The sequence below is a fragment of the Cinclus cinclus genome, chromosome 21 (genome assembly GCF_963662255.1).
Source record: "Cinclus cinclus chromosome 21, bCinCin1.1, whole genome shotgun sequence".
Lineage (NCBI taxonomy): Eukaryota > Metazoa > Chordata > Aves > Passeriformes > Cinclidae > Cinclus > Cinclus cinclus.
The window spans coordinates 5,198,316-5,221,794 of record NC_085066.1 but is presented as its reverse complement, the minus strand read 5'-3'; the positions used below and the strand labels follow the sequence as shown (position 1 = coordinate 5,221,794).

Genomic DNA, 23,479 nt, shown 5'->3' with positions numbered 1-23,479 from the left:
CTCCAGTGACTGGTATATGAAATTACACATGTCTATTCTGCACATTAAAAAAAAAAAAAGTTTAAAGAGCAGTAGAGATAGAGAATTTAGGATTAGGAAACCGTAGCTTCAAAACTACTTGGCACTTCTGAAGAAAAAGTAGTTCATGAGGGTTGATCTCAGTGTTGTCTTTATCATCTGAACTCTTAAATCAGCCAAATGGAGTGGCTTTCTCCTCAATACCAAGCCAGTAACAAACATGAAATCTGAAACTGTAAGCATCGAAACTGCTTGAACAGAGATGCATTAAAACATTATTAGAAGTATTTAATACCACGACATAGGATGACACTCTCTTCTATTCTGATAAAATAAAAAGTACAGAAGTATAATTTTATCCTAATACAACAATAATACTTACTACACATCAAGGGAGTGGTCCTTTCCTGGGAGATAATGCCTTACTTGTGCAGCCCTGTTTTATGCAATGATTTCAACCTTCAGCAACATCTTAAGTATATTCATGTCTGCTGTGTTCAGCAAACACCTTTATGTGCCTTTTATATTAACAAACTCTTGCTCTGATACATGTTGCTCAAAAAACAAGTGCATTTTTAATGGTCTGCAGCGGACTTACATAGGACAAAACCCATCAAGAGACAAACTTCACTGAAAATTTGACTTCATATCCCTCTTTGAGAGCTTGTGCCCTGTGCCACATACTAACATAAAGACAAACGGATGAACACCTGAGTAGCTGAAGCTTCCTTCTTTGGTATCAGACTTAACAAATTCTTCCCACAGAGGAAACCAGTCCTTCAGTGTGTAATCTCTGTCTTCACTGGGAGTGCTCCCTCAAACTGCTGCTCTTCTCCAGCTTTTGTAGAAGTGATTTTGAAATAATTTAGTGACCAACTCATACAGTCGAGCTCCAAATCGGCGCTGCTGTGTGCTGAGAATTGCTGGCACCTATCTAACTAACAGACAAAGATGCCTGCACAGGCTTCAGGACAGCATCCTAGATTAGCAACCTTTTAAAAACATGTTAGTTTTCATGTTGTAAGACCCGGGGAAAACAAAATCTGTCCCATGGTGCGATATCACCTGCCACCATCACCTTCAGACCTGTCAAGACATTCTCAGCTCATGAGAATCCCACACCTGACTCCCACGTGCCTCTTTCTGCTGATTGCCAGCTAATGCTGGACCTCACACACAGGTCTTGGAGGGCTGTGGGATCCCCCTGGCGCTCCTAGGCACGTGCTGAAGGAGACGGCTCTCCTGTCAGCTGCGTGCCTATGTGCTACATGTGGTCACAGAGTGAGAGCACTGTTGTGTAGGTGCTCTGCCAGGATGGAGGAAGGAGAGCTGGTTACCAGAGGCCCCTGCTCCCTTGAAGACAGGACGGTTCAGTGCTGCTTGTCTCTGTCACATGTCTCACTCCCACATGAATGACACGGTGTGACCCCACGCAGAGGCACGCTAAGGAGAGTCATGTATCAAGGGACAAGTAAGCTGAGAGCTCTGCATCTTATTCCAGCTCTTCCTGCACTATAGTGCCAACACTAAAAGGTTGGATGAAGAACTTGGAGGTCCCCTGATGGGTACCCATGCTAAACTGGCACTGTATTCTTCTTGAAAAAGACAGCACATCAGCTTTAAATAACCTACTCAGAAACCAAACCTCTAGGCTATTCATATCATGAATGTTGAATGTGAACAGTTGGACTCACTCTTTGCAACGCAGACTGAAAGTCTAAAAAGGAAATAAAGTACTTTATGAGAGGGGCTGGTGCTGCCCATTGTTGTGTTTTCAAAACCACTGGTCAGATCCTGCAGCTTGGCTTTACAGACAGTACCACCACCAGTATCACCACCACGTGTGGCAAAAGAGAGGAACACAGGTAACCACGGCTGTTTGAGCAGGAGTTTCTGTTACCCAGACACAGAGATAGCCCTCTGTCAGAAATCACCCCCAGGGCTGGGACACGGTGGCACCAGCTGTCAGGGGAGCTGCTCAGAATGACTGATCTTGCTCAGAATGACTGATCATTCGAGAATAACATATCTATAAGCTAATCTTCCACTTCAGATGTGCACCTTGGACAGCAAACATTATTCAAAGGCAAGCACCTGACAATAAAGCTCTGCGAAAAATAACAGCTGCATCCAAGGGCTACATTAACTGCTAGTTTTTCACCTTGTCTGTTACCAAAATAAAATCCAACATGCCTATCCCTGGAGGAGAATACCTTTCCACAGCAACAGATGCTGCTGCAGATGTAATAGGACTAATGATATCCCAGCTCAGGAATACATACGGAAAGTTGCAGGTGAATTATTTGACAGGTAAAAAAGCATACAATGAGACTTGTTTGCTCAATTCCTTTAAAAGCTCTTTCACTGTGCAGTGGGAACGAAAGAATGCAAAAATTATTTCTCCTTAAAAATGGATAAAAATTCTTTTTATACGGCTGTCCTTACCTGACTATATTTGTAAAGTCTTCATGTCTGGAGAATACATGTTTCTCAGACGAACATTAAGTTTGACAAAAACCAACCCCATTTTCATTTCAACCTGTCTGAAAAGAGACTGTTCACCCAAACCAATTCACAGCAAAGCCCAAATGTCACAAAGTCCTCAGGTCAAGGCTGGTGTGGAAGATGACCATAAAAAAGAGAAAGCATCACCATGAACGGTGGAAAAGGAGAATTAGAGATTTCAGCCTGTGACTATGCCTCCAGAAGAACAGAGGTGCTGGGACCAGACAGGGATAGGAAGGAGTACAGTACTCTCACTCAACCCTGGCTCTGCTGTGTCTCTCTAAAGAACCATTAGGCTGTTGCAAGAAAAGCACAATCCTGAACTGGAAACAGCATCTGTAAGGAGCAACAATGCATTTGTCTCTGTCCTGTTGCAGTATCTACCTCTACTCTATTTTCTATAAGCACATTGAAAAGGAAAAAGATTGTTCTTAATATCCTATTTTTGTAGCCACCCTTCTTCCCCAAAGAATGCCAAATGTCAATCTGATTGCCACTGTCTGTTTAAAGTATTTCCTGACCCCAGAAACTGATCCTTGAAGCCTGGATGAAGTTTACTTTTTTGTGGCTTTAGGACAAGATCTACGATCTCTCAGCTCTGTTACAGTGCATAGGTGCATATGGTATGGGATATGTCCTGCCAGGTTTTCTTGCTACAACAAAGCTACCAAGACTGTAAATTGGGTGACCTGGCACTCCTGGGAATGCAAATCTCCCTGTCAGCCTCCTACTTGCTAACTATGACCAAGGTGTTGGGCTTACCTAGCACCAGCTCAAGGAAGGCACTTTCCAGGAGGCTGTACCTGGCAGAACCTCATAAACGTGGCCAAATTTTACCTCTAGGCATCCAAGTTCAGTAAATCCCAACAATCTCCTTTTTGCCTCTTCTCTCTTTCCTGCATGGAGCCTCCTGCCTACTCTGATATAATAATAGAAGGTCAGACTCCCAAATGAAAAAACAGGACAAGTTTTTAGGCTGCAACTGGATGCTTCTGTCTGTAAGTACAGACAGCTCTGTGTATTCCCAACGTGTCACACTGAAAACACTGTCCCTGGTCGAGAGGCACTGCTGCTTTCTAACAGCCATCCATAGGAATAGCTATTCCCCTAGTGCCATCTCCTGGCTTAAGGTGTAGGAACACAGGAGCTGAAAATATTTTTTATATATGTTAAAAAACTTTACAACAGGTTTAAACTATGGATTAATACAAAACCCACCCACACCACAAGCATTCTTTCAACAGATTTTGTACAATTCCCTCCCAATAAAGTATTTGTTAAAAATTATGAAGTTTTGAAAAAATATCTAAAATATGTTCTGGTCCATCCTGCATTGCACTTTGAACCTTTTCAGCATTTATTTCTGAACAAACATCAAGACCCAAAACTTCCTTTTTCCTGATGTGTCATCTTATGACTCCAGAGGGTAATTCCTGAAAGTTCCACAACACCACACAGGAAGTGAGCGAAGTACGTAAAGCCCCAGTTATTAGAACTGTGTATCATTTTAACCCCATATTTAATGATGATTGATAACACTTTCTAGATATTAGATCTACTTATCAGATCTCTGTGCATATCTAGTTATATCTATCAGTTTGTACATCAGGGTATTGTTGGTAAAGAAGCTCCTTCTTGGTGAAAGATCCCATTTAAGGCTCAAAACTCTCCCAAAAAAGGCAAACTTGGGAGAGTATCCTCTATCAGGACTGTGTCCCCTGCAGCAGGGTGACCTCAGGAGCCAAAGGGATGAAGAACTATGAGCAGACTATTAAATCTTTATTCTTCTCCCCACTTCCAGTGGTTTGCTCTTCCTTATAGAAATGCCTGCTCTGATATCGAGCCCTCCCCAATATGTGAATAACTGCTTGAGTAAAACTTCGATTTTTATTTTTTTTTTAGTTGTTAATCAGCACAGTGATGAGCAGTAACTAGAGGAAAGTTAATTCTGGCAGTGGGAGATTGGGACCACTGGCTCGACCACCTACTCAAAATAGACTCCAGACTCAAACAGAAGGAAGAACTGCATATGAAGAGTGATTTGCATGAGAAGTGAGAGATATAATTAGCAAATGGGGGGTTGAGTACTAATCGGTAAAGAGGTTATGTCATAAAATGTATGCCTTTGTTTGTTAAAGTCTGTAAGTAGTGTAAAGCTTTGATGAATGAGGAGCTAGCATTTCCTGGGTTACCACCTACCTCCTTGCTTTACACAAACCAGAATAAAAAAATAGAAATACCTTCCCTCAGCGTGTGAATTGGTGCTGTGCGATGGGTAACATTCAGAAAAACAGCTCCATCCTTTGGGAAGCCCCTACGTGCGATAATCATAAACCACTTAATTTGGAGAACCAGCACGCAAAGAAAAATAACAAACACCATAAAAAAAACCAAAACAACAAACAAACAAACAAAAAGCGTGCTAAATTAAATTCTTTTGGTGGGCAGGTTCTGTGAATCAAAGCGCATCGACACCTGTAGGACCGGGCCCGCGAAGGCAAAATGGCGGCACGGCCTCGTGAGGGGCAGCCCTCAGGGGCGGGGGCTCAGCTCCCGCCGTGTCGCCCCGGGGTGACAGCCCCTCTCCTCGGGGCTCTGAAGGAGGAGGATGGAGCCCTGGCCCGGAGGGTCGTCCCTCACAACGGGGATGCCATCACACGAGCCGCCTTCAGCGCACAACCCCTTCGTCCGGCTGTCGTCTTTACTCCCGCTTCCCGTCGTGACGTGATGGCAAAGCCACCCTAGAAAAATATTAATTATAGCGACGTTTCAGCACGCCGTGCTCCCGCCTCCAGCCCGGAAGCCATTGACGGCCATCGGTAGGCGGGCACAGGGTAACTGTCGGGGCCCTGTCCCGTAAGATGGCGACGCGGGTGCTCCGCTTGCGCGGCCTCCTGCGAGCCGCCGGCTCCCGGCCCTTCTCCGCCCAGCCCAGGTGAGCGGGGCCGGCCACGGTGGGCAGCTCTGGGGCGGAAGGCAGCGATCCGTGAGGGTGGGTGAGCGCCCCTGAGCTTGGGTTCCGTAAAGAGCGGGGTGAATTTCTTTGCCCGCCTGCTTGGGGCTGTGTGTGTGTGCTGTCCGTTCCGTGCGGGTGTGTGAGGGCGCTTCTGTGTGTGTTTGGAGTGTGGGGATGCCTGTGCTCTGTAATACGTGTAGGGGGTGTTTTACAGGCGCTCTGTGTGCACATATGCGCGTGTGTGTATGTATATATGTATTTGTGTGTGTGCGGCCGTGTCCCCATCGCAGGAGGCGGCTGGGCCGGGGCTGGGCGAGCCCCGGGAGCCCCAGCGCATCCATCCCCGTGATGTCCCGACCTTTGCTCCACTTGCCGGCAGCAGCCAGTGCCGTGCTGGCAGCAGGTGACAGCCCGACCTTGGCCGGGCACCGCGTTCCCCAGTGGCAGCAGCGCTGGGGCTGGGCGGCTGCGGGGAGCAGGAAGGCAGCAGTGGGATCGCACCTTCTCCAGATCTCCGGGTTCGTCTTTCCCAGGACTGTCGTTGAGAATAAAGGGAGCAGCCAGGCAGGCCCCTTCCCTGTGTCACATGTGGGGTGTGAGCCACAATGAAGCAAAAGGTTGGGCTTAAATAAAGCTCAACATCGTCTTAAACAGCTTTAAGAATAAGGTGGAGCTTTTGAGAGAGTCACTGTGTGTCTGGCTTTGAGGGTACAAAATACTCTTTTTATCCCCCTCCAAAATATTTTTAGAAGTAGAGTCTGTGTTTCAGGGGGATTATTGCACTGGCAGAGCCTGAGTAACTTCATGTAGTAGTAAATAAAGACTTCTCTCTCTACAGCAGAGTAAATAAGCATAGGCTCAGCTGAGTTTTGTAGGACTACACACAGCTTATGTGTGGAGGAACTGAGAGATTAACAAAATAGTTTGAGAAAAGTCAATGCCTTTTCCAAGTATTCAGCTCTGTACTTAAAACTTCTGTTTCATGGCAATACAGTAAAAGCAAGTTAAAGAATCCAATGCGCAAATATGTGAAGTGAATTTTCATTTCAGCCTTAAAGTAGTATGTCATCCTTGGATGTTCTAAACCCATACAAAAGTGTTATAATCCCTTTCTTATTTCATAATCACACTTGCCTTGTGTGGTTTCTACTACTGACATTTACTACTGTTTCAGGTTGGTTTTTTTGTTTGTTTGTTTGTTTGTTGAAGCCTTCTTCTATTTTTACATGTTTTTATAAGGGTAATTTTATTATTTTACCTATATAAGTATTATTATTTTTTTTATTTTAAGTGTTTAGGACAAGCCAGCCTTGCTTTACCTCCATTACTAGCCCAGTGGAGTGCAGTGTATGTTAGCTCTTTGTATTTATCATTTAAACCTAATGGTGTGCCAGTGTTGGGATCTGAACTGTGTTTAGTAACACGGGAGTTTCCTCCCTTTTTAAAAGGGTTATTTAAATAGGGTGCCTGTGTCCTAACAGATACATTAATTTGTCCCTTTTCAGTCCTCTGCAAACAGAACAGCATGGCACAAAGCGCCTGGAACCATCTTCTGCTAAAACTTTGATTGATATAGGCACTCGGAGGATCTTCTCATCAGACCATGATATCTTCAGGGAGAGTGCCAGGAAATTCTTTCAGGAAGAAGTGCTGCCTTTTCACGCAGAGTAAGATAACCTCTTAAACATCTTGGTTTGCCAATATTCATTTTTCCCCAAAATGCTTTTTGCAGTGTTACTCCTCATACAATGGGATATAAATGTTACCAGTTTTCTTGTACACGCTTTCTATTTCAAATTTACTAAATTAAAACAAGCCTATGAAAGTCATGCTTGAAGGAAAATCACACATAATCAAAATTGAGTGCATCCTTTGAGCTCCTGTGTAGGCAATCTGGCATTCTCAGCTTAGGCCCATCAGCAGACAAATGCAGTTTGCAGTTGTAGCAGAGTTTCCCTGTCTCTAGGATTAATTAACACAGATGTCTTTGGGGTAAAGTTAGGGGACACTTCAGTTACCACATAACTGGGAAATAGCCACTGAAAAAGGCTTTGGTCATGTGTTACTGTCTCTCTTGCAGTAGATTTTGTAGCTACATGCAAGTACATATAGCATGGTGAATTATGTATTACGAAGAAACTTGCACAAAATGTTTTTGTTTGAATTTCTTTATTTTTTGTTTCTGTGGAAATATGTGCATTTTCTGTATAGAGTAGAAGTTGTTGCAATTCCACTGAACTAGAGCTGGAGGGTGGCTTTAGCCCTTATTTTAGTCATATCCAATCACATTATAGTGGTAAAAAGGAAAGAAATTAACTCAGGGTATGGCTTGGAACCGAAAGTGTCAAGCTGTATTAGTGTCTCAAGCAATTTCTAGTTTACTTGAAGTGAAAACAGCAAGGGATAGTGAAGGGCTTATTCTGAAATTGCAGTGCTAGATGAGAGGATCCTGACACAGCTTGAGTGTGTATCCACAAACAGCTGAGGTGCCTCAGTTGAGTGGGTGGAGCATCATGGCTCTGGGACAGGAATGAGCAGCAGGAGGCTTTACAGCAGGGTTGGTGATAGTTTTGTTGGTTTTCTTTTTTTTTTTTTTTTTTAATCCTCAAACCACAGCCTTATAGTAGTATGCTATTCCACTGTACAGTCATATTCTGCCCATAAAACCAGATGTTTTCCATCATTTTGTGTTGGAAGGACTTCCAGGGCAGGTTTGTGTACCTGTATTGGCTCTGCTTGAGGCTGCTGAAGATCTATTTGCCCTCTTGCTGACACAACAGTTTCTTAGGGGGGCTGGATGAAGTTGAACTTGTGCTCTTGCATCACTTCAGTGGCCAGTGAACCACTCTGTTCTCACAGCTTTCAAGTAAGCAAAGAGGCTTCAGACACAGTGTATTAGTTGTCTGGGCTGAGGTGAAGAGCATCAAATACAAATCTAGTATCAGTGAATGCAATTGTGGGTTATTGTGAGGAGGAGAAGCTTTGATGCTGGGTGAAGTAGAGACAGGAATGTCCCTGAAAGTAGGGATCAGGGGGAAAGCAAAGATGGTAAAAAGAAATTTAAGATTCCCATTGTAGGAGCAAAAGCTCTGTGAATCAGATTAAGTACTGGAACAGCTTGCCTGGAGAAGCTGTGGCTGCCCCACCACTGGGAGTGGTCAAGGCCAAGCTGGGTGGGGCTTGGAGAAACCTGGGTTAGTGAAAGATGTCCCTGCACAGGGAAGGGGGTGAGAACTGGATGAGCTTTAAGGTGCCTTCCAATCCAAACCATTCGGTGATTCTATGATTCTGTTTTATATGTAGAATAAGATACTTGATTAACTGTGGGTAGATAGCTATGGTATAGCTCTGCTGCACACAGGTGTGTCAGAAGAATATCTCTGTTAGAATCCATTTACCATATAATTTTAAAATCGTGGCATTTGGAGAAAAAGGCATTAAAAAGAAAAGAGAACCTGAACCATTAATGGGCACCCAATGTTCTATTGAGTTGCAAACCCCATAAAAAGGTACTAATTTTTTAAGAACAGGTGATTCCTGTGGTGTTAAAGTTTGCAAACTGTCAGTAGACAAGCCTCAACTATCTATTTCTACAAACTTGAAAGTACCTTAAAGCAGTAATTTACCAGGATACAGTACTGTCTTATAAGAAGTGCACAGGGACAGATTTTTATACAAAACTGACTAACATGGTATCATTTGGTTCTGATAAAGCATTTTTCATTGGTAGAGTTGAAGTCTTTGACAAAAGATACTGATGTATTATACTCATTTTTTATGTGGGTAAGTGTACATTTGTAAATGGAATGTTAGGAGGATAAAGACCTGCCTGTAATCATCCAGATGGTTGGGGCTAAATTGCTTAAATCCCAGTCTGGTGTAAGAGTCATAATAAGTGTTAATGAAATCTTGTCGGGTTATACATTGGAAACAGGAGCTGAAACCTGTTTTGCAGTTGGTGTCCCTGTAATGCCAGTGTCATCTGTGGAGTTGAAGATTAGAAACTCTCTCATTAGGCCACTGCTTATTGTCTGTGACACATCCTTGTCTGTGCACCTTCACACTGTCTGTTGGTGTTGCAGTGTGAAGCAGCAGCAGTGACAGATAAACATGTGGGGGGTTTCAGTGTGTGACCCTGGGTTTGTGTTCATTTTGCAGATGGGAGAAGGATGGCCAAGTGAGCAGGGAGCTCTGGGAAAAAGCTGGGCAGCAGGGTTTGCTGGGTGTTGCTATTGCTGAAAAACATGGAGGCATTGGAGCAGATATTCTCTCTTCTGCCATCGTCTGGGAGGAGCAGTGAGTACTACGTGCTTCAGGAGGAGTTTCAATGATCATATTGTTTGTGACTGTATTTTTTTTTCCATAAGTTATCCTCATTATGGACTACATTTGCTTTCAGAAAATGATGTTATCCATGGAAGGGATAGTTTACACATACATAAATCCCTCCTGTTTTAAGTATTCTGGATCACTGTTTGAGTAACACTGGCTTTGTGACTGGGGGAAGCTTTTTTTTTTTTTTTTTGCCTGGTAGGTTATGTACCCATTTGGCTGTGAAATTAAATTCTATAAATAATGGTAAAAGAAGATCTCTGAAACTTCTGTGTAGTGGGGTTTTCTTCATTATTGGGTCTGTGTTGAATGGTGCAAGTTCAGTGTTCAGGTCTTTGCTAGTACTTTTTTCTGAGCTTCCCCCCTCCCATTTTTTTCCAGGATGTATGTTAACTGTACAGGCCCAGGGTTCAGCCTTCATTCAGACATAGTCATGCCCTACATTGCAAACTATGGCTCTGAAGAACAGATCAAACACTTTATCCCCCAGATGGTTGCAGGCAAGTGCATTGGAGCTATTGCCATGACAGAACCTGGGGCTGGCAGGTAAGCCAAATACTAAAACAGTGCTCTCAACATTATTTGCTGTCTGTTGATTTGTCAAGTGAAAAACATTCTGAGCCTACTGCTTAGTTACTTTACAGATTAGACTATCCTGCATTATAGGTGAGACTCAAAAAACCTGTTAGAGATTACTTTATTACAGCTCTGTCATTTCAAGGTAGTAGCTCAGATTCCATTTCTTACTGTCCCACTGTTGGCAAATATGCTTTTTATTTGCTTTTGCAGTCTGAGTTTATGGTTACCTGAGTTTATGGTTACCTAATTTGCTTGTCATGTGAACGTACTTATAACTTGAAACATAGTCAGCAAGAAATTACATACCTTGGTAAAGAAGGCTTGGCAGGACACCTTGTTTTTCTTTCCTCTGAATCTTTTCAGAGAAATGTCCCTCCTTGCCCAGCACATGTTTGGAGTAGACACTGCTGATCTGACCGGTTTCCACAAGAGAGAGAGACACATGAAGTGACACAAAACCTGTTGGTGTCACGTTTCTACAGATGGCAGATGTTGCTCGTGGCTTTTCACAGAGCCTCTTGATCAGGGTTGAGCCTGTGTAGAGAATGTGGTTTTATCTGGCATTTGTTGTGTGTACTGGTGGAGGTGGATGCTGACCTGTTGATATCAGTGCTTATATTACACCACCTGCCACAAGCAGAGATGGGGAAATGAGACCTCATACTCCTGTATGGTTGCTTAGATTTATCATCCTTTTCCACAGTGTGCTTGTGGTTTCTGTTACACTTGGCTATTTCACAATGTCTCACTATCCTTTCACTGAGCCCATGTCTGGATGGTATAAAGTCTACCTTACTTTGTACTGCCCAGAATTCAAGATACAAATTGCAGCTTCTGGAATCATTTTTTTGAAGGACCTTTTGAATTTTGTTTTAGTGACTTGCAGGGAATACGGACGTATGCAAAAAAAGATGGGAGTGACTGGATTCTTAATGGGAGTAAGGTAAGTGCACTGACATGCATAGTGCTCATAGGCTTTAGGAACTGAAAACTGAATGCTGTGGGAGCTGAATGCAGCAGGATGTTCACTGCTCTTAGCATCTCCTCCCAGTCCTTTTGCTTCTGGTTTGGGATTTTTGTGTGGGTTATGTTGTAGGTGGGGTTTTTTGTTCCAGTTACTTTTTTCTAATAGGTCTTGAGATATGTCTGTTGTAGGCAATTTATAAACTGATTTATGGGAGGGCTTGTATGTTGTTTTTTTTTCTTTCCTAACTTTATAATAAGGGTTGTTTTCCCTTAAACTGTGAAGGAAAGGGAAAAAATACACTGTAGCATGAGCAGTATGGTTCTTAGTACTGATGTTTAACAGTAAAATATATATACTACTGTGAAATCTTCTGTGTATTGCCACAATACAAGCTGTGGAATCTTTACTCAGGAGCTTGCTGGTCTTGTTAGAAAAAAACAACAAAACAGCTGCATCAGATGCTCTCACTGTGTTGTCAAGCTGTGGCAAAGCAGTTTTTTTTTCATTACCATAATGAAAAATAAGAAGGCAGAAATAGTGTTGAAGTAGGAATGTGAGTTCAACAGACCATTTTTTGAAAGCTATGAAATGTCTTAATCTTCTTTTGTACTGCTGCTGCTAACATAGTACTAATAGAGACTTCTGGTCTTAGCAGAATTTCGGTGGTGAAAATGTGTGCAGATATGTACTCATAGGTGCTAAAAAGGTGCTCATGCCACTCAGTGGAAGCCAAACAGGACAGACAGCTTTATTTTGCTGGACTTAAGATGGATCCATTTGACAGGCTCATCAGTTGCTCTGCAGGATAATAGTAAGCAGTTTTGACAAGCAGCCATTGATAGTTTTGAGTGTTATGCCTTACTAATTTAATTTCTAGACAAGAGAACATCTTTGTTTATTTAATATCTACATTTGATACCATATTCCTTCTTTGTCATGGGACAGACAAAGCAAACAGATCTGTGTATTCTTTAACTTCACACTCCAGCCCCACACAATATTTCTCAAATTAATGTCTGCCTTGTTCCAAAACAATATCAAAAGCTTGAAGTTCTTTTGGGCTCTTGAACCTTGCCTTTCAGTTCACCTTTGAAAGTGTCAATGTCATTTTACTTTCTGCTGCTTGGTGATCTCTTCTAACCTCTATCCACCTTGCTTTTTTCTGAGTTGCCTTTTTTTACAGGTGTTCATCACTAATGGTTGGATGAGTGATGTAGTGATTGTGGTTGCAGTTACAGACCGGGAGGCCCGATCCCCTGCTCATGGGATCAGCCTTTTCCTGGTGGAAAATGGAACAAAAGGCTTCATCAAAGGACGTAAACTGAACAAAATTGGCCTGAAAGCTCAAGTGAGTTCAAACAACCTCTAATGTAATAGACTTGGAGAAAGTCTAAGCCTACCTGATGCCTGGAAACTGCTAAATATAAAATGGAACTATGGTTCTATTCTAGTTGTTAGACTTCAGAGCACAAACATGCAACATATGTATCCTGATTTTGCCTGTGGAAGTCTGAAGCGTGTCATGTGCAGGGAGAGGCTGAGGAATCTGGATGCATTCACTCTGAAGAAGCCTGGAAGAACAGAATTTTACTGATGTGTTTAGCTATAGAGATGGTGGGGCCTAATCCTTCTCTGAGGAGCAGAGTGAAAAGGAGAGTGGCAAAGGAGACAAGTTGTGTTGAAGAAAATTCTTAGTAGATGTTAGGGAAAGAAGTCCACCAGGAAAGGGATCTGATACTTGTACAGAGGCCAAGAGAGGTCCTGAAGCCTTAATCTTCTGAGCTTTGGAAAGTTTAACTAGGCAAGGCCTTCAGCTGATTGTTTTTCTGGACCTGTTCTGAGTAGGATGTAAGCTAGATGGCTTCAGGAGAATCCTTCCAGGCTAAATCTGGGATTTCAAGTTAAAGTGCACAATAGCAAGAAAACAAATAGAGAAAAAATAGTTTAATGGGAATGTCAGACTCTCAACTGTTGTCCACTTCAAATCCTCTTAGGATACAGCAGAGCTGTTTTTTGAAGATGTGCGGTTGCCAGCCAGTGCCTTGCTTGGAAAAGAGAACAAAGGCTTCTACTATCTGATGGCAGAGCTCCCTCAGGTAAAAGGAATGTGAGTGCTTGCTATGTGCAGGAAGAATACAGAGACAGTTCTTGTCATTAGTCCTGAAGTTCATGTATTGTGGTGGGCCACCTGAGTTGCTGAAGTGGGGCTCTGTAAAACCCCAAAACATTTCTGTGGGTTAAGCTCACAGGAGAAATAGCGACCAGATATTCTCAAGAGGCCAAAACTACACAAGTTTGCTGGCAAAATATAGAAAATCAATGAACTTATGACAAAGGATGTAATGCAACATCCAGTTAACATAAAATACTTACCTTAGCATTAAATTAGTTTGTTTAACTTAGCAACCTTTAAACCCATCTGATGTTACCTTACCCAAAATGTTCCATGAAAAGAAAATTAGAAGAAGGAAGGGAGATAGATAGATAGATAGATAGATAGATAGAAAAAATACAGAAAAACACACATATAACTACCAACTCCTGAGTTCCAGTGATGATGAGGTAGAGACTCCAAGAGGCTGATAGGGTCAAGACAAGCTCCCCTTGTGGTCAGTCTTTCAAACCCCAGAGCCACCCTGGCCCTCCCACCAGTGGGGCTGTGGTCACTCAGCCATTGAGGAGCTGGCTTAGGTGAGATTGGGGCACTGCCTCCAGTGTGCCACACCTGACAGACACTGCAGGACTGTGGTGCTCTAGGGCTGGGCTGGGGCTGGTGGTGTGCAGAGCAGGGCACACCTCGACAGAGCAGGGCCCAACCTGACCCCCTACCCCCACACATGCATCCCAAAATGTCTCAAGACATCAATCTTTTCCAGTCTCTCATAGTCTTGTGTGCAGTGATTTGTTGATACTGCTGATTTTTAGCTGAAGCACACAGTGCTAGGTGTAGAATTCTTTGGGCATTGCTGAAAGGGTTGGTATCCCAGCACCTCAAAGACAGATGTCTTAATCAACAACCCGGCTACTGAAAAACCTGAGGGTAGTGTATTAAAAAGAATGTACCACAGATTTCTTGTGTACTTCTAGTATGGAAGCACTTTACTTAGTAAATTAAGTATAGCTTGGACATCTCTGATTCATCTCTGATTTGGTATTTTCTTTCAAGAAAAAAGCACTGCTGTTCTAGCTCTTCTGCAAGTAGAAGCATATTAAAGTTACATGGAACTCTTTTCATATAACAAAGTAAAGAAATTGTTTAGCTGCCAAAATACCTTGCTATTTTATAACTCGGTTTATGAAATTTTGGAATTATTTCAGCAGACAAGGAGGCAATGTCATTTTTCAAAATGTGTCTGTGCTTTTGTTAAAATACTTAGAAGTGAGCTTTAGACAGCAAGGCATTTGTCCTACTCATTAATTTTAGTAATGCAGTATGTCTGGTTTGATATTTTATGTGACTTCTGCTCCCACTCCCTCAATGAACAACACTGAACATCTGTGTCCTAATTGTGCATCTGATGTGGAGAAATGTAGGACTAATTCAACTGGATTCTGTAATTTGTGTTTCAAAAGGAAAGGCTGCTAATTGCTGATATGGCTCTTGCTGGCTGTGAATTCATGTTTGAAGAAACAAGGAGTTATGTGAAGCAGAGAAAAGCTTTTGGGAAGACAATTGCACATTTGCAGGTGAGTAAGAACTGAGCTGCTTGTGTACAAATTTTAGTGTGTCTTAGCTGTCCAGCTGTGTATGTGAAGTAATGACCAAATGAAAATCACTGGGCTGTTTTGAAAGGGTCATTTTCAAAGCTTTCACTGTTGGGCTGTGGCTGTTTTTTGCCTCTGTGCCCATTGTTCATTTTTGAAATGCAAAAATAATAATTTTAGAGAAGCACCAGAAAAGCCTTAATGTATGTATTTTATGACTTGGATAGGTAACCTCCCAGCAGTGCTGCTTCTGAGGGGGAAATAGGTAGGCAGGAAGTATATTGGGTCCTTGCTGCTGTTGATCTTAGCCTTGCATTTTACTGCCAGAGGTCCTAATCACAGGACCTAAAAATACAGACACACCTGCCTGTATTTGTCTGTGCCTGAAATCCTGGGGGCTGCCTGTGCAGGTACTGTCCTCCTCTGGACATGGAGCATTGCAGAAAAATGATTTTGGAGGCTGCTGGAGGAGGGGACTTGGAGCAGTGACCTTGCTGCCTGAGTGGTGCTGAGGTGCTTCATGAATGTTGGACTGAGATTCCTCAGCCAGCAGCAGTCTGGGTGTTTGTGAGACTGCATGAAAAGCTGTTGGGTCCTGCTCTGTGGGCAGAGCTCACTCCTGATGGGGGTAGGTAATTGAGTTTTGAGATGTTTGTGCCTCCACTCTTCAGCTGTAGTCATAAAATAGATGTTTATTTCCACAGGATTGCTATCCTACAGTTTTCCTGACAAATACATTAACTGTTAGGGCTGAAGGAGGCCAAGCTCCTGCATGTTTGGTTTATAGGATAGAACTGACTCATATGGGCTAAAGATGTTGGCTGCCTCTATTTTTGATATACTTTTGAAATAATTAACAAAAAAATCCATTTCTGCATCTGAAGAGTTTGTCAAACTCAAATCTTTAGTTGTGAAGAGCACCAGGACTGAAACTTTTAGAGGTTGGAATGCTAGGTATCCTTCAGGGGATTATGATCTTCATCCGTTTGTAAAGTTAACTTTCAGGAATCCATAATTCCAGATGGAATTTAGTATGTGCACTGTGTGACTGAAACATGAAAGAGCTATATTTTAACTTTTTTTAGTGTAGGTAGGGGTTGCTTCCTATTCGTATTAGTTCACTGTGCAGAGATCTCCAAAATAATCTCTTTTAAAGGCTAGGCCACCATCAGGTGGACAATTAATTTCATAAAGTACAGTATTTTTGCCAAAATAATGAACTTTTGCCTATCTCTTATTTTTTTTTTTTTTTTTTTTTTTTCTGATGACTTGAGTGTGCATATTATAAATAATCCTTTCCAATTAGAGCTCTGCCTTGGGCTAATTCATTTAGTCATGCCACATTACAGCATTTGAAATGAATTCTTTCCTTGTACTAGTACACTGGTCCAGTATATTTATTATCAAGGGAAGTAAGATATATATAGATATATATTTAATATACCTTTTATTAGTGGGTGATGTTTTTATCATTCTCCCTACCAGAATTACAAGAAGTGGTCAAATGCCTGCCTGGTCTGGGTTTACATAACTTTTTCATAACATAACTTTATGTTGGATTTTGCTTTTTCTATCTAGACCTCTTTTTCCCATGTGACAGAACTCTGTGATGAAAAACTTTCTGATAGTTGAAACTTGCATTTATTTTTTGCTTCAGTCTCTTTGCATGCAGCTTAAACTCTGAAGAATACATAGAAAAAACATTCAATATATGGTGAAATGTTATTATTTGGGAAAGTTCTGTACAGAGAAAAAACATGTTCCCTCACAGGAGGGAGCCAAGAGTGACAGAGCACTCTGGGACTCCTGCCACGTGCTGTCTAGGAATTTGTTTTCCCTTTCTCTTGTGCTTTTTCTCTTAAATTTGTGTTTTGAGTTGACCTTGAGAAATAAAGAGCAGTAACTTTGTCTTAATATACTGGTGAGTACATAATTGTCTGGAAAATATGGTGTCCTCTGATGTACTGAGCCAAAGTTTGAAATAGTGATTTGTAACAGCAGTCCTTTTGGAAAATGTTACATTTCTACCTGAAGTATTAAACTGTGCTATATTTCTTTCCTCTACTTTCTCTATCCACTTCCAAAACAAGACAGTGCAGCACAAGCTGGCTGAAATAAAGACACAGATTTGTGTGGCCCGAGCTTTTATGGACAACTGTTTGCAGCTCCATGCAGATAAACGCCTGGACTCTGCCACAGCCTCCATGGCAAAGTATTGGTACGTGCTCACAGTCATCTGGAAGTGTTAATGACATCATCTTATCTCTAATGATGAGCTGTAAGGTCAACAAAAAGGCATACTTTTCAAATAGTCTTCCATTAATAACAAGATCATGCCTCTGCTTTAGCTTTAAATAAAAGCGAGTGCTCCATGGGTATTTAAGCAGAGATTTACAATTTATTGTTTGCAATTTATTGTTGGGTGGTTTTTTGTTTTCTTTGTTGTTTTTTTTTTTAATGGGGTATATGGCTTGGTTTGGGGTTTTTTGAAAGCAAAATTTGAATATTTGGAGCCGAATTTGAATAGATTTGAAATTCTATGATACTGTTTAGTAAATGTTACTTAACAATAGCTGTTTGGTCTAGCCTGTTTTCAAAGCTATCTGGTTTTGGGAAGAAATAGTTGGCTATAGCTGTTGCTGTAACTGAGACTGAACAGTGCTTTCCTTTTTTGTCCAGAACTATTACTCCCTCACCCCATACTTGATGGTGTTATATGTTCACTTAGTTTTACCAGAGAAAAACAGCTGGAAAGATCTAAGGCAGTGGTACACGAATTGGTATAGTTATAGCTTGTTGCAAAGATGGGAGAAAAAAACCCCACGAGTCATGAAAAGAAATTTTTGGAAGATACACAGGTTTACAGGTTTTAGGCTTTTCAAAATAAGTATAGAGCAAATGAGCAGAAGTATTAGCAATGGTAGGAAGAGTTTTGAGTGCTATTCCTGGCAGTGTTTACCTTGAAGTACCAGGTACAGAAGCAGAGGCATTCCATTTTGAGGAGGAGGAAACAACTAATGCCAGCTGAGATATGCAGACTCACTTCCTCAACAAATTGCCCTAAGCAAGGCTATTGAAACTCCCTCACTTTCACAGCTGTTCACCACCATGATTTGTTGTGGATTTCTTTCCCCAGTGGGGTCCCTGTGACCCTTCCATGAGACTCACTTAAATGGTTTGGAAAATGCAGGAATGTAGAATTGCTTTATTCCCTCATGTATTAGGAGATTCTCTCTAGTCTCGAATTTTCCTTCAGACTTTTTGTATAGTCAATGACTTGAGTTAGAGCTTTGAAGGATTTTAAAACCAGGTGTGTGCATCTCTTTTTTCATATCTGGAGAAAAGTCTGTAGGTTTATTTTGGTTTGTTTTTTCTTGTGACAGGTTATGGTACATAGCTAAAAGAATTTGAGAGTATATTTAGGAAAGACAATTGCAGTAACTCACTGCTGCAGAATTACAGTTGGTATAATAAACTATAAGGATTTAAATGAATGAGGGGATGGTTTGGGGAAAATGATTCCATTTTTCCAGGAGAAAGCAATTGGCTTGTCATTTTCATTACTTCTGTTGCCACTGAAAGCTGTACACTTAGAAAATGTTCTTTTCATGTCTTATAACTACAGTTTGTGCTTCCAGTGAAATTTTTTTTTTCTACTATTAAATCCATATTTTGTAGTCAACAAATGCTGTTGGAGAATTACAGTGTGTTTTAGAATAAAAGGCTATTGGAAAAGTTTACTGCAGCCAAAAAAAATAATGCCCAGGTGATGATTATGCTTAAAGAGTATCCTGGTGTGTTGCTAGTGGTAGTGGTGGGGGGAAGCCTGGTTTATTCTTAATTTCTGACAAAGCTGAGGGATTTGGCAAGAAAAGAAACTGTATCAACTTGCTCCACAAAAGGATTCTCTTGGCCTGTGAAGAAGGTAAACAAGCCTGCCTGTTTTGAAACCCTTCATTTTCTGAAAGCTGTCCCATAAAGGGAACAAATCTTTAATGCATTAAATTGAACAGTATTTATTTCTTACTAATCATGTTATGTTTTTTGTCTTGTTAACGTATTTTTATCTTGTGTAATGTTTTGCAAGGTAATGTCCTTCTAAAAGCAAATTTCCTTTTGGCCATTTAGGTGTTCTGATCTCCAGAACAGCGTAGCTACTCAGTGTGTACAAATGCACGGAGGATGGGGGTACATGTGGGAGTATCCAATTGCAAAGTAAGTGTAACATTTCAGGTTGTACAATCAAAGATCACCACCAAAGTCAAATGAGGCACTTCCTTTGCATCTGCGTGTTGTTTAGTATTAGTAGTGATTTACAGTTCCTTTTCTCATCAGGTTAATTGAAAGGGAATCTACTGTACAGAGGTCTGCAGAAAGGCTTTGTTTTGATTCTCCAAATAACTCATAATCTGCTCAGCAATTATTGTCTGGTGTTTTTTTCAAAAAAGAGAGGTTGTTTTTTTATAAGAAAATGTCAATTGGCAAAACAGGAAAAAAATTTAAAAGTAGAAATGAGGGAAGCTATGCTATATTTTATCTGAAATTAAATGCATATAAGTGAGGAAAACATGTTGGTCAGATACCACTGAGTACCACATTGTCAAATCAAGAGCATAACTGGCTACATTCAGCTTTTTTTCACCTTATAAAATGAAAAAGTTAAGAGATTTATATGTAGAAAAAGGAATTTGCCATTCCCATTTTTTATGATGTTTTAGAGACGTTTATGGAGGTTTGATATATATCCTGGTGTATTATCAGTGAAATTTGTATATAGGCCAAGTGGCACACTAAGAGATTTTGGTGCTGTTTTTATTTAGAAAATCAAAGAGGTGGTACTCTGACAGTAGAAATAGCAAAAAACAGGACTGCTGTGCTGTTGTCATAAGTAAGCTAATCTTTTTAACTGATAGTTTAGATTTTTTTTTTAAATTTTAAATGGCTTGAGTATGAAATGTTGCTTTAAGATAACTTGTTCCTCCATGTTTTCATTGAATGTAATTTGTGAGTGATCTGTACCATCTTATTAAAGGAAGGCCAGCAGGCTGGGTTTATAGGGCTTTATTTTTTTCTTTAATTAGAGGCAATAGTGGAGACTTTACACTATAAATAATCAAGGAAGATACACTGACCCAGTTCCTGTTTGGCACACAGCACCTTGGAAAGTTGTAATATTCTTGGTGAAACCTCTTAGAAAATAAGAATTACTTTGTCATTGAGAAGAATATACCTTGAAAAGAGGGATCTCTAAAGATATTTCTTTTTAATTGTATGTTTATTCTGAGGCATTGTTAGTAATATTTCCCTGTTTTGTTTTTTTTTTCCTCCCTCAGAGCTTTTGTGGATGCCCGTGTTCAGCCAATCTACGGTGGTACAAATGAAATAATGAAAGAACTTATTGCTAGAGACATTGTCAGTGACAAGTAGGGCAGATGATTACTACTTTGCAGAGTGTTGCAAAATCCTTTTCTATATTATGGCATAAAATCAGACATCAGAATGTAAGTAAAACAAATGTTCTGTACCATCTTCTAAATTTAAAGGCAGTGCCACTTAGAGCACATGTTAGTAATAACTGTGTGCTAACATGCAGGATATTTAATATTTAATGAATGTTACCCTTGCACAACATGGAGTACTCTGGGTGTCCAGAGAGTTGCAGTAATGAAAGGCAATTTTGTCTGTGGAGCATTAAGTAGCTTGGTCTTGGGACTTGAACCCATTGTGTTAAATCCAGACCTCACTTTCCAGAATCAAAACTCGAGAGAAGCCGTATTCTTAACAAATAAACAGAATGAAATATTAATGTAACTTTGAATGTGTATTTCCCCTTGAGAAGTAGAACTTGTCACTCTTGCTCACTGTACTGAGCAGCTTCCCTCGGTGTTTACATCTAACCCAGAATGCCTTATTTTAATTACTTTGGTCAAATAAACATAATAAAGCATTTCTATGCAATCTCATGCTTGTCCGCTGTTAATTCAAAACCCAAGGGGAAACGGGGCTTCTTCCTTCGTGGCCGTGTTTACCCCAGGGCGCTGAGGGGGAGTTCGGAGGGACGGAGGGAAGGGGGAGGCAGGTGAACTTTTGAGGGCTTTTTAAGTGCGGTGGCAGCTTGGAATGCGTGTGTTTCTGGGGGGTTTTGAGCAGTTTACCCACGCCGGCTCTTAGGAGTTGAAGCTGTCCGGAGCGGCCCCGTCCCCTCCCCGCCCGTGCCCTCCCTCACGGCCCCGGCGCGCGGGGGGGAGGGGAGGGCGGTGTCCTCGCGTCAGGCGGGGCCCCACCAATGGCGGGAGGCCACGCCCCCGCGTCGAGCCACGCCCCCCGGCGTCCCGGATTGGCCGCGCTCCTCCCCTGAGGAGCGGGGGGGGAGGCCCCGCCCCGCCGCGCCGCGCTTTAGCTGGGCGCGGACTCTTCAAGAGCGGCAGTGTGAGCCGTGGCGGGCGTCGCGTTGTGCGGGGTCGCGGCGGCCGCGGCGGCGGCGCCGCTGCTGCGGAGAAGCCGGCGGACGCGGAGGCAAGCGCGGGGCGCGGCGCGGCGGGGCGCCGTGAGGCGGCGGGGGTACGGAGGGGCCGGGCGGCGGTTGGTTCCCGCGGCGGGAGTGGCGGGTGCGCATGCGCGGGGTGGGGGCGGGGCGGGGGTAACGGTCCGTGCGCGCGGCGGGGCGGGGCCGCCGGCCGTGAGGCGGGGGCGGGGCCCGCTCGTGTAGGGGCGGGGCCGATCCGCGCCCGCCCCGCGCGTCTCAGCCGGGATTTAAAGACCGGATCGGAACTTCGCTCCGCTCCTCGGCGTGTACCTACGGGCCTCGGCCTCCGAGAGAGCCTGGGCGGCACTGCGGGCCGCGTACGGAGCTCGGAGCTTCGGATGAAGCAGTTAGCAAAGCTCTGGGGAGCGCCTCGCGTGCGGCTCCCGCAGCCTGCCTTGAGAGTTCCTCTGGGCCCCTGGAGCCCATCCTCATTTGCAAGCTTCCCGCTTGGGAAATGAAGCATCTCTCCCCACCAAAAATGTAGCAATGGCTGAGGTATTCCGTATCTACCCTTCTCTAATGGGAAGCAAATTGAAAAAGTGAATTTTCAGTTTCCAATTTGCAATGCGAGCCAATTAAAAAAAAATCCAAATTATTAAAATATGCCTTTTATTAAAGGATAAATACTTTCTTTTTGTGCTTATTTCAGTACTAGAAATTACACTGGATAAAGCCTGATGGATGTGCCAGCTCAGAAAGCAGTCTGTGTGCCTTAGGACTCTCCTGCTGTATTGGTCCGTGGTTTGAAATCCTGGGGAATGTTCTGAGGAGCTTAAATTCCAGTCATCTTAATTAGTGTTGTAAGAGCTGAGTGGGTCTCGTTGAAGACCAGGTTTTATAGCCTTCTCTTCAAAGGCTGAAATTCAAAAGTATCACTGAAATGTTGATATGGACTTTATGATGTAAAGTATCAGAAAGCATTGCAGATATTTATGTGAGAGATGTGTACAACATACTTACAGAGGCACCTGTTGTACTACAAAAAGCATTTAACATCTGTTAAAAATTACTTCAGATGTTGTTTTGCAAATATGCTTTTACAGACTGAACAAGAATTAGTTGATGAGATGGTAGCAAACTTGGAAATTATATCAGTTCTCTGTTCAAAAGCAGATCCGAACAAGGAGGAAAACAAACCTGTTCAGAGATTTTAACGAGTCATGGGTTTTTTCATAAATTAATACTAATGAGTTCCACTTGAAGTGACTTCTTTTTATTGTTTTTAATGATTGAAAATTTGGGTGGTCTGTCTTAAATGGAGATCTCTTAGTGTTCAAAGAGAGATCATTTTTGGGGGGATGTCGTGCTGTTTTTTAGTGGTGGTGTTTTTTTTGGGTTTTTTTGGTTTTTTTCAAAGTAGGAGGAATTTGTGTTTATATCTTCTGGGGTGTACCAAACACTGGAGTTGCAGTTTTGTCTGGAAAGTTGTGCCTGCACAGTGAGCACTGCTGAATGTGGAGGCTCCCCACATAATCCTGTTTGGGCTTACGGGTTTTTTTCCAATCTATTAATAGAACAAAATACTAGAATGCTTAAATACATATCATGAGTGACTGGTCTGCTTTTGAAGTGAAAACAAAAGCTGCCTACTGAAATGATTTTTTTTTTCCCACTCTTTAAGGCTGGTCCCAGGTGTGTTAAATATGGACTTCTTCCCTTTTTCTTTCAAAGTCCTAACCAGGACATACCCAGTGGGACCAATATCTTTTTTATGGTCGTTGCTGCAGACTATTCCATGACAAAATGCAAACCATGCTATTGAGCTGTTCTTGCTACTCTTAGAAATCACTGTTATCCTGTAGGTTTTCCAAACACTGGGAGCAGTAGCTAAACCTGAGGGATGCCTCCCACCAGGCGAGGTTTAAAGAAGCTGCCCTGGGGCAGGTCCTGT

General features: G+C 42.2%; 1 protein-coding gene across 1 annotated transcript; it reads left to right on the top strand.

The window, feature by feature from the left end:
• The first annotated feature begins 5,384 nt into the window (after positions 1 to 5,384).
• Positions 5,385 to 21,025, top strand: ACADL (acyl-CoA dehydrogenase long chain). Its single transcript, XM_062506696.1, has 11 exons — positions 5,385 to 5,458; positions 6,985 to 7,146; positions 9,638 to 9,775; positions 10,193 to 10,357; positions 11,267 to 11,333; positions 12,541 to 12,705; positions 13,352 to 13,453; positions 14,931 to 15,044; positions 17,153 to 17,280; positions 19,191 to 19,277; positions 20,396 to 21,025. The coding sequence occupies exons 1-11, from the start codon at positions 5,385 to 5,387 to the stop codon at positions 20,487 to 20,489; spliced, it is 1,296 nt and encodes a 431-aa protein (XP_062362680.1). The 3' UTR covers positions 20,490 to 21,025.
• Positions 21,026 to 23,479: the final 2,454 nt, after the last annotated feature.

Coding starts and splice junctions, on each gene's coding strand:
- ACADL (XM_062506696.1), top strand. CDS start 5,385: ATGGCGACGCGGGTGCTCCGCTTGCGCGGCCTCCTGCGAGCCGCCGGC. Junction 15,045..17,152: donor AGACAATTGCACATTTGCAG/GTGAGTAAGAAC, acceptor TTCCAAAACAAG/ACAGTGCAGCACAAGCTGGC. Junction 19,278..20,395: donor TGGGAGTATCCAATTGCAAA/GTAAGTGTAACA, acceptor TTCCTCCCTCAG/AGCTTTTGTGGATGCCCGTG.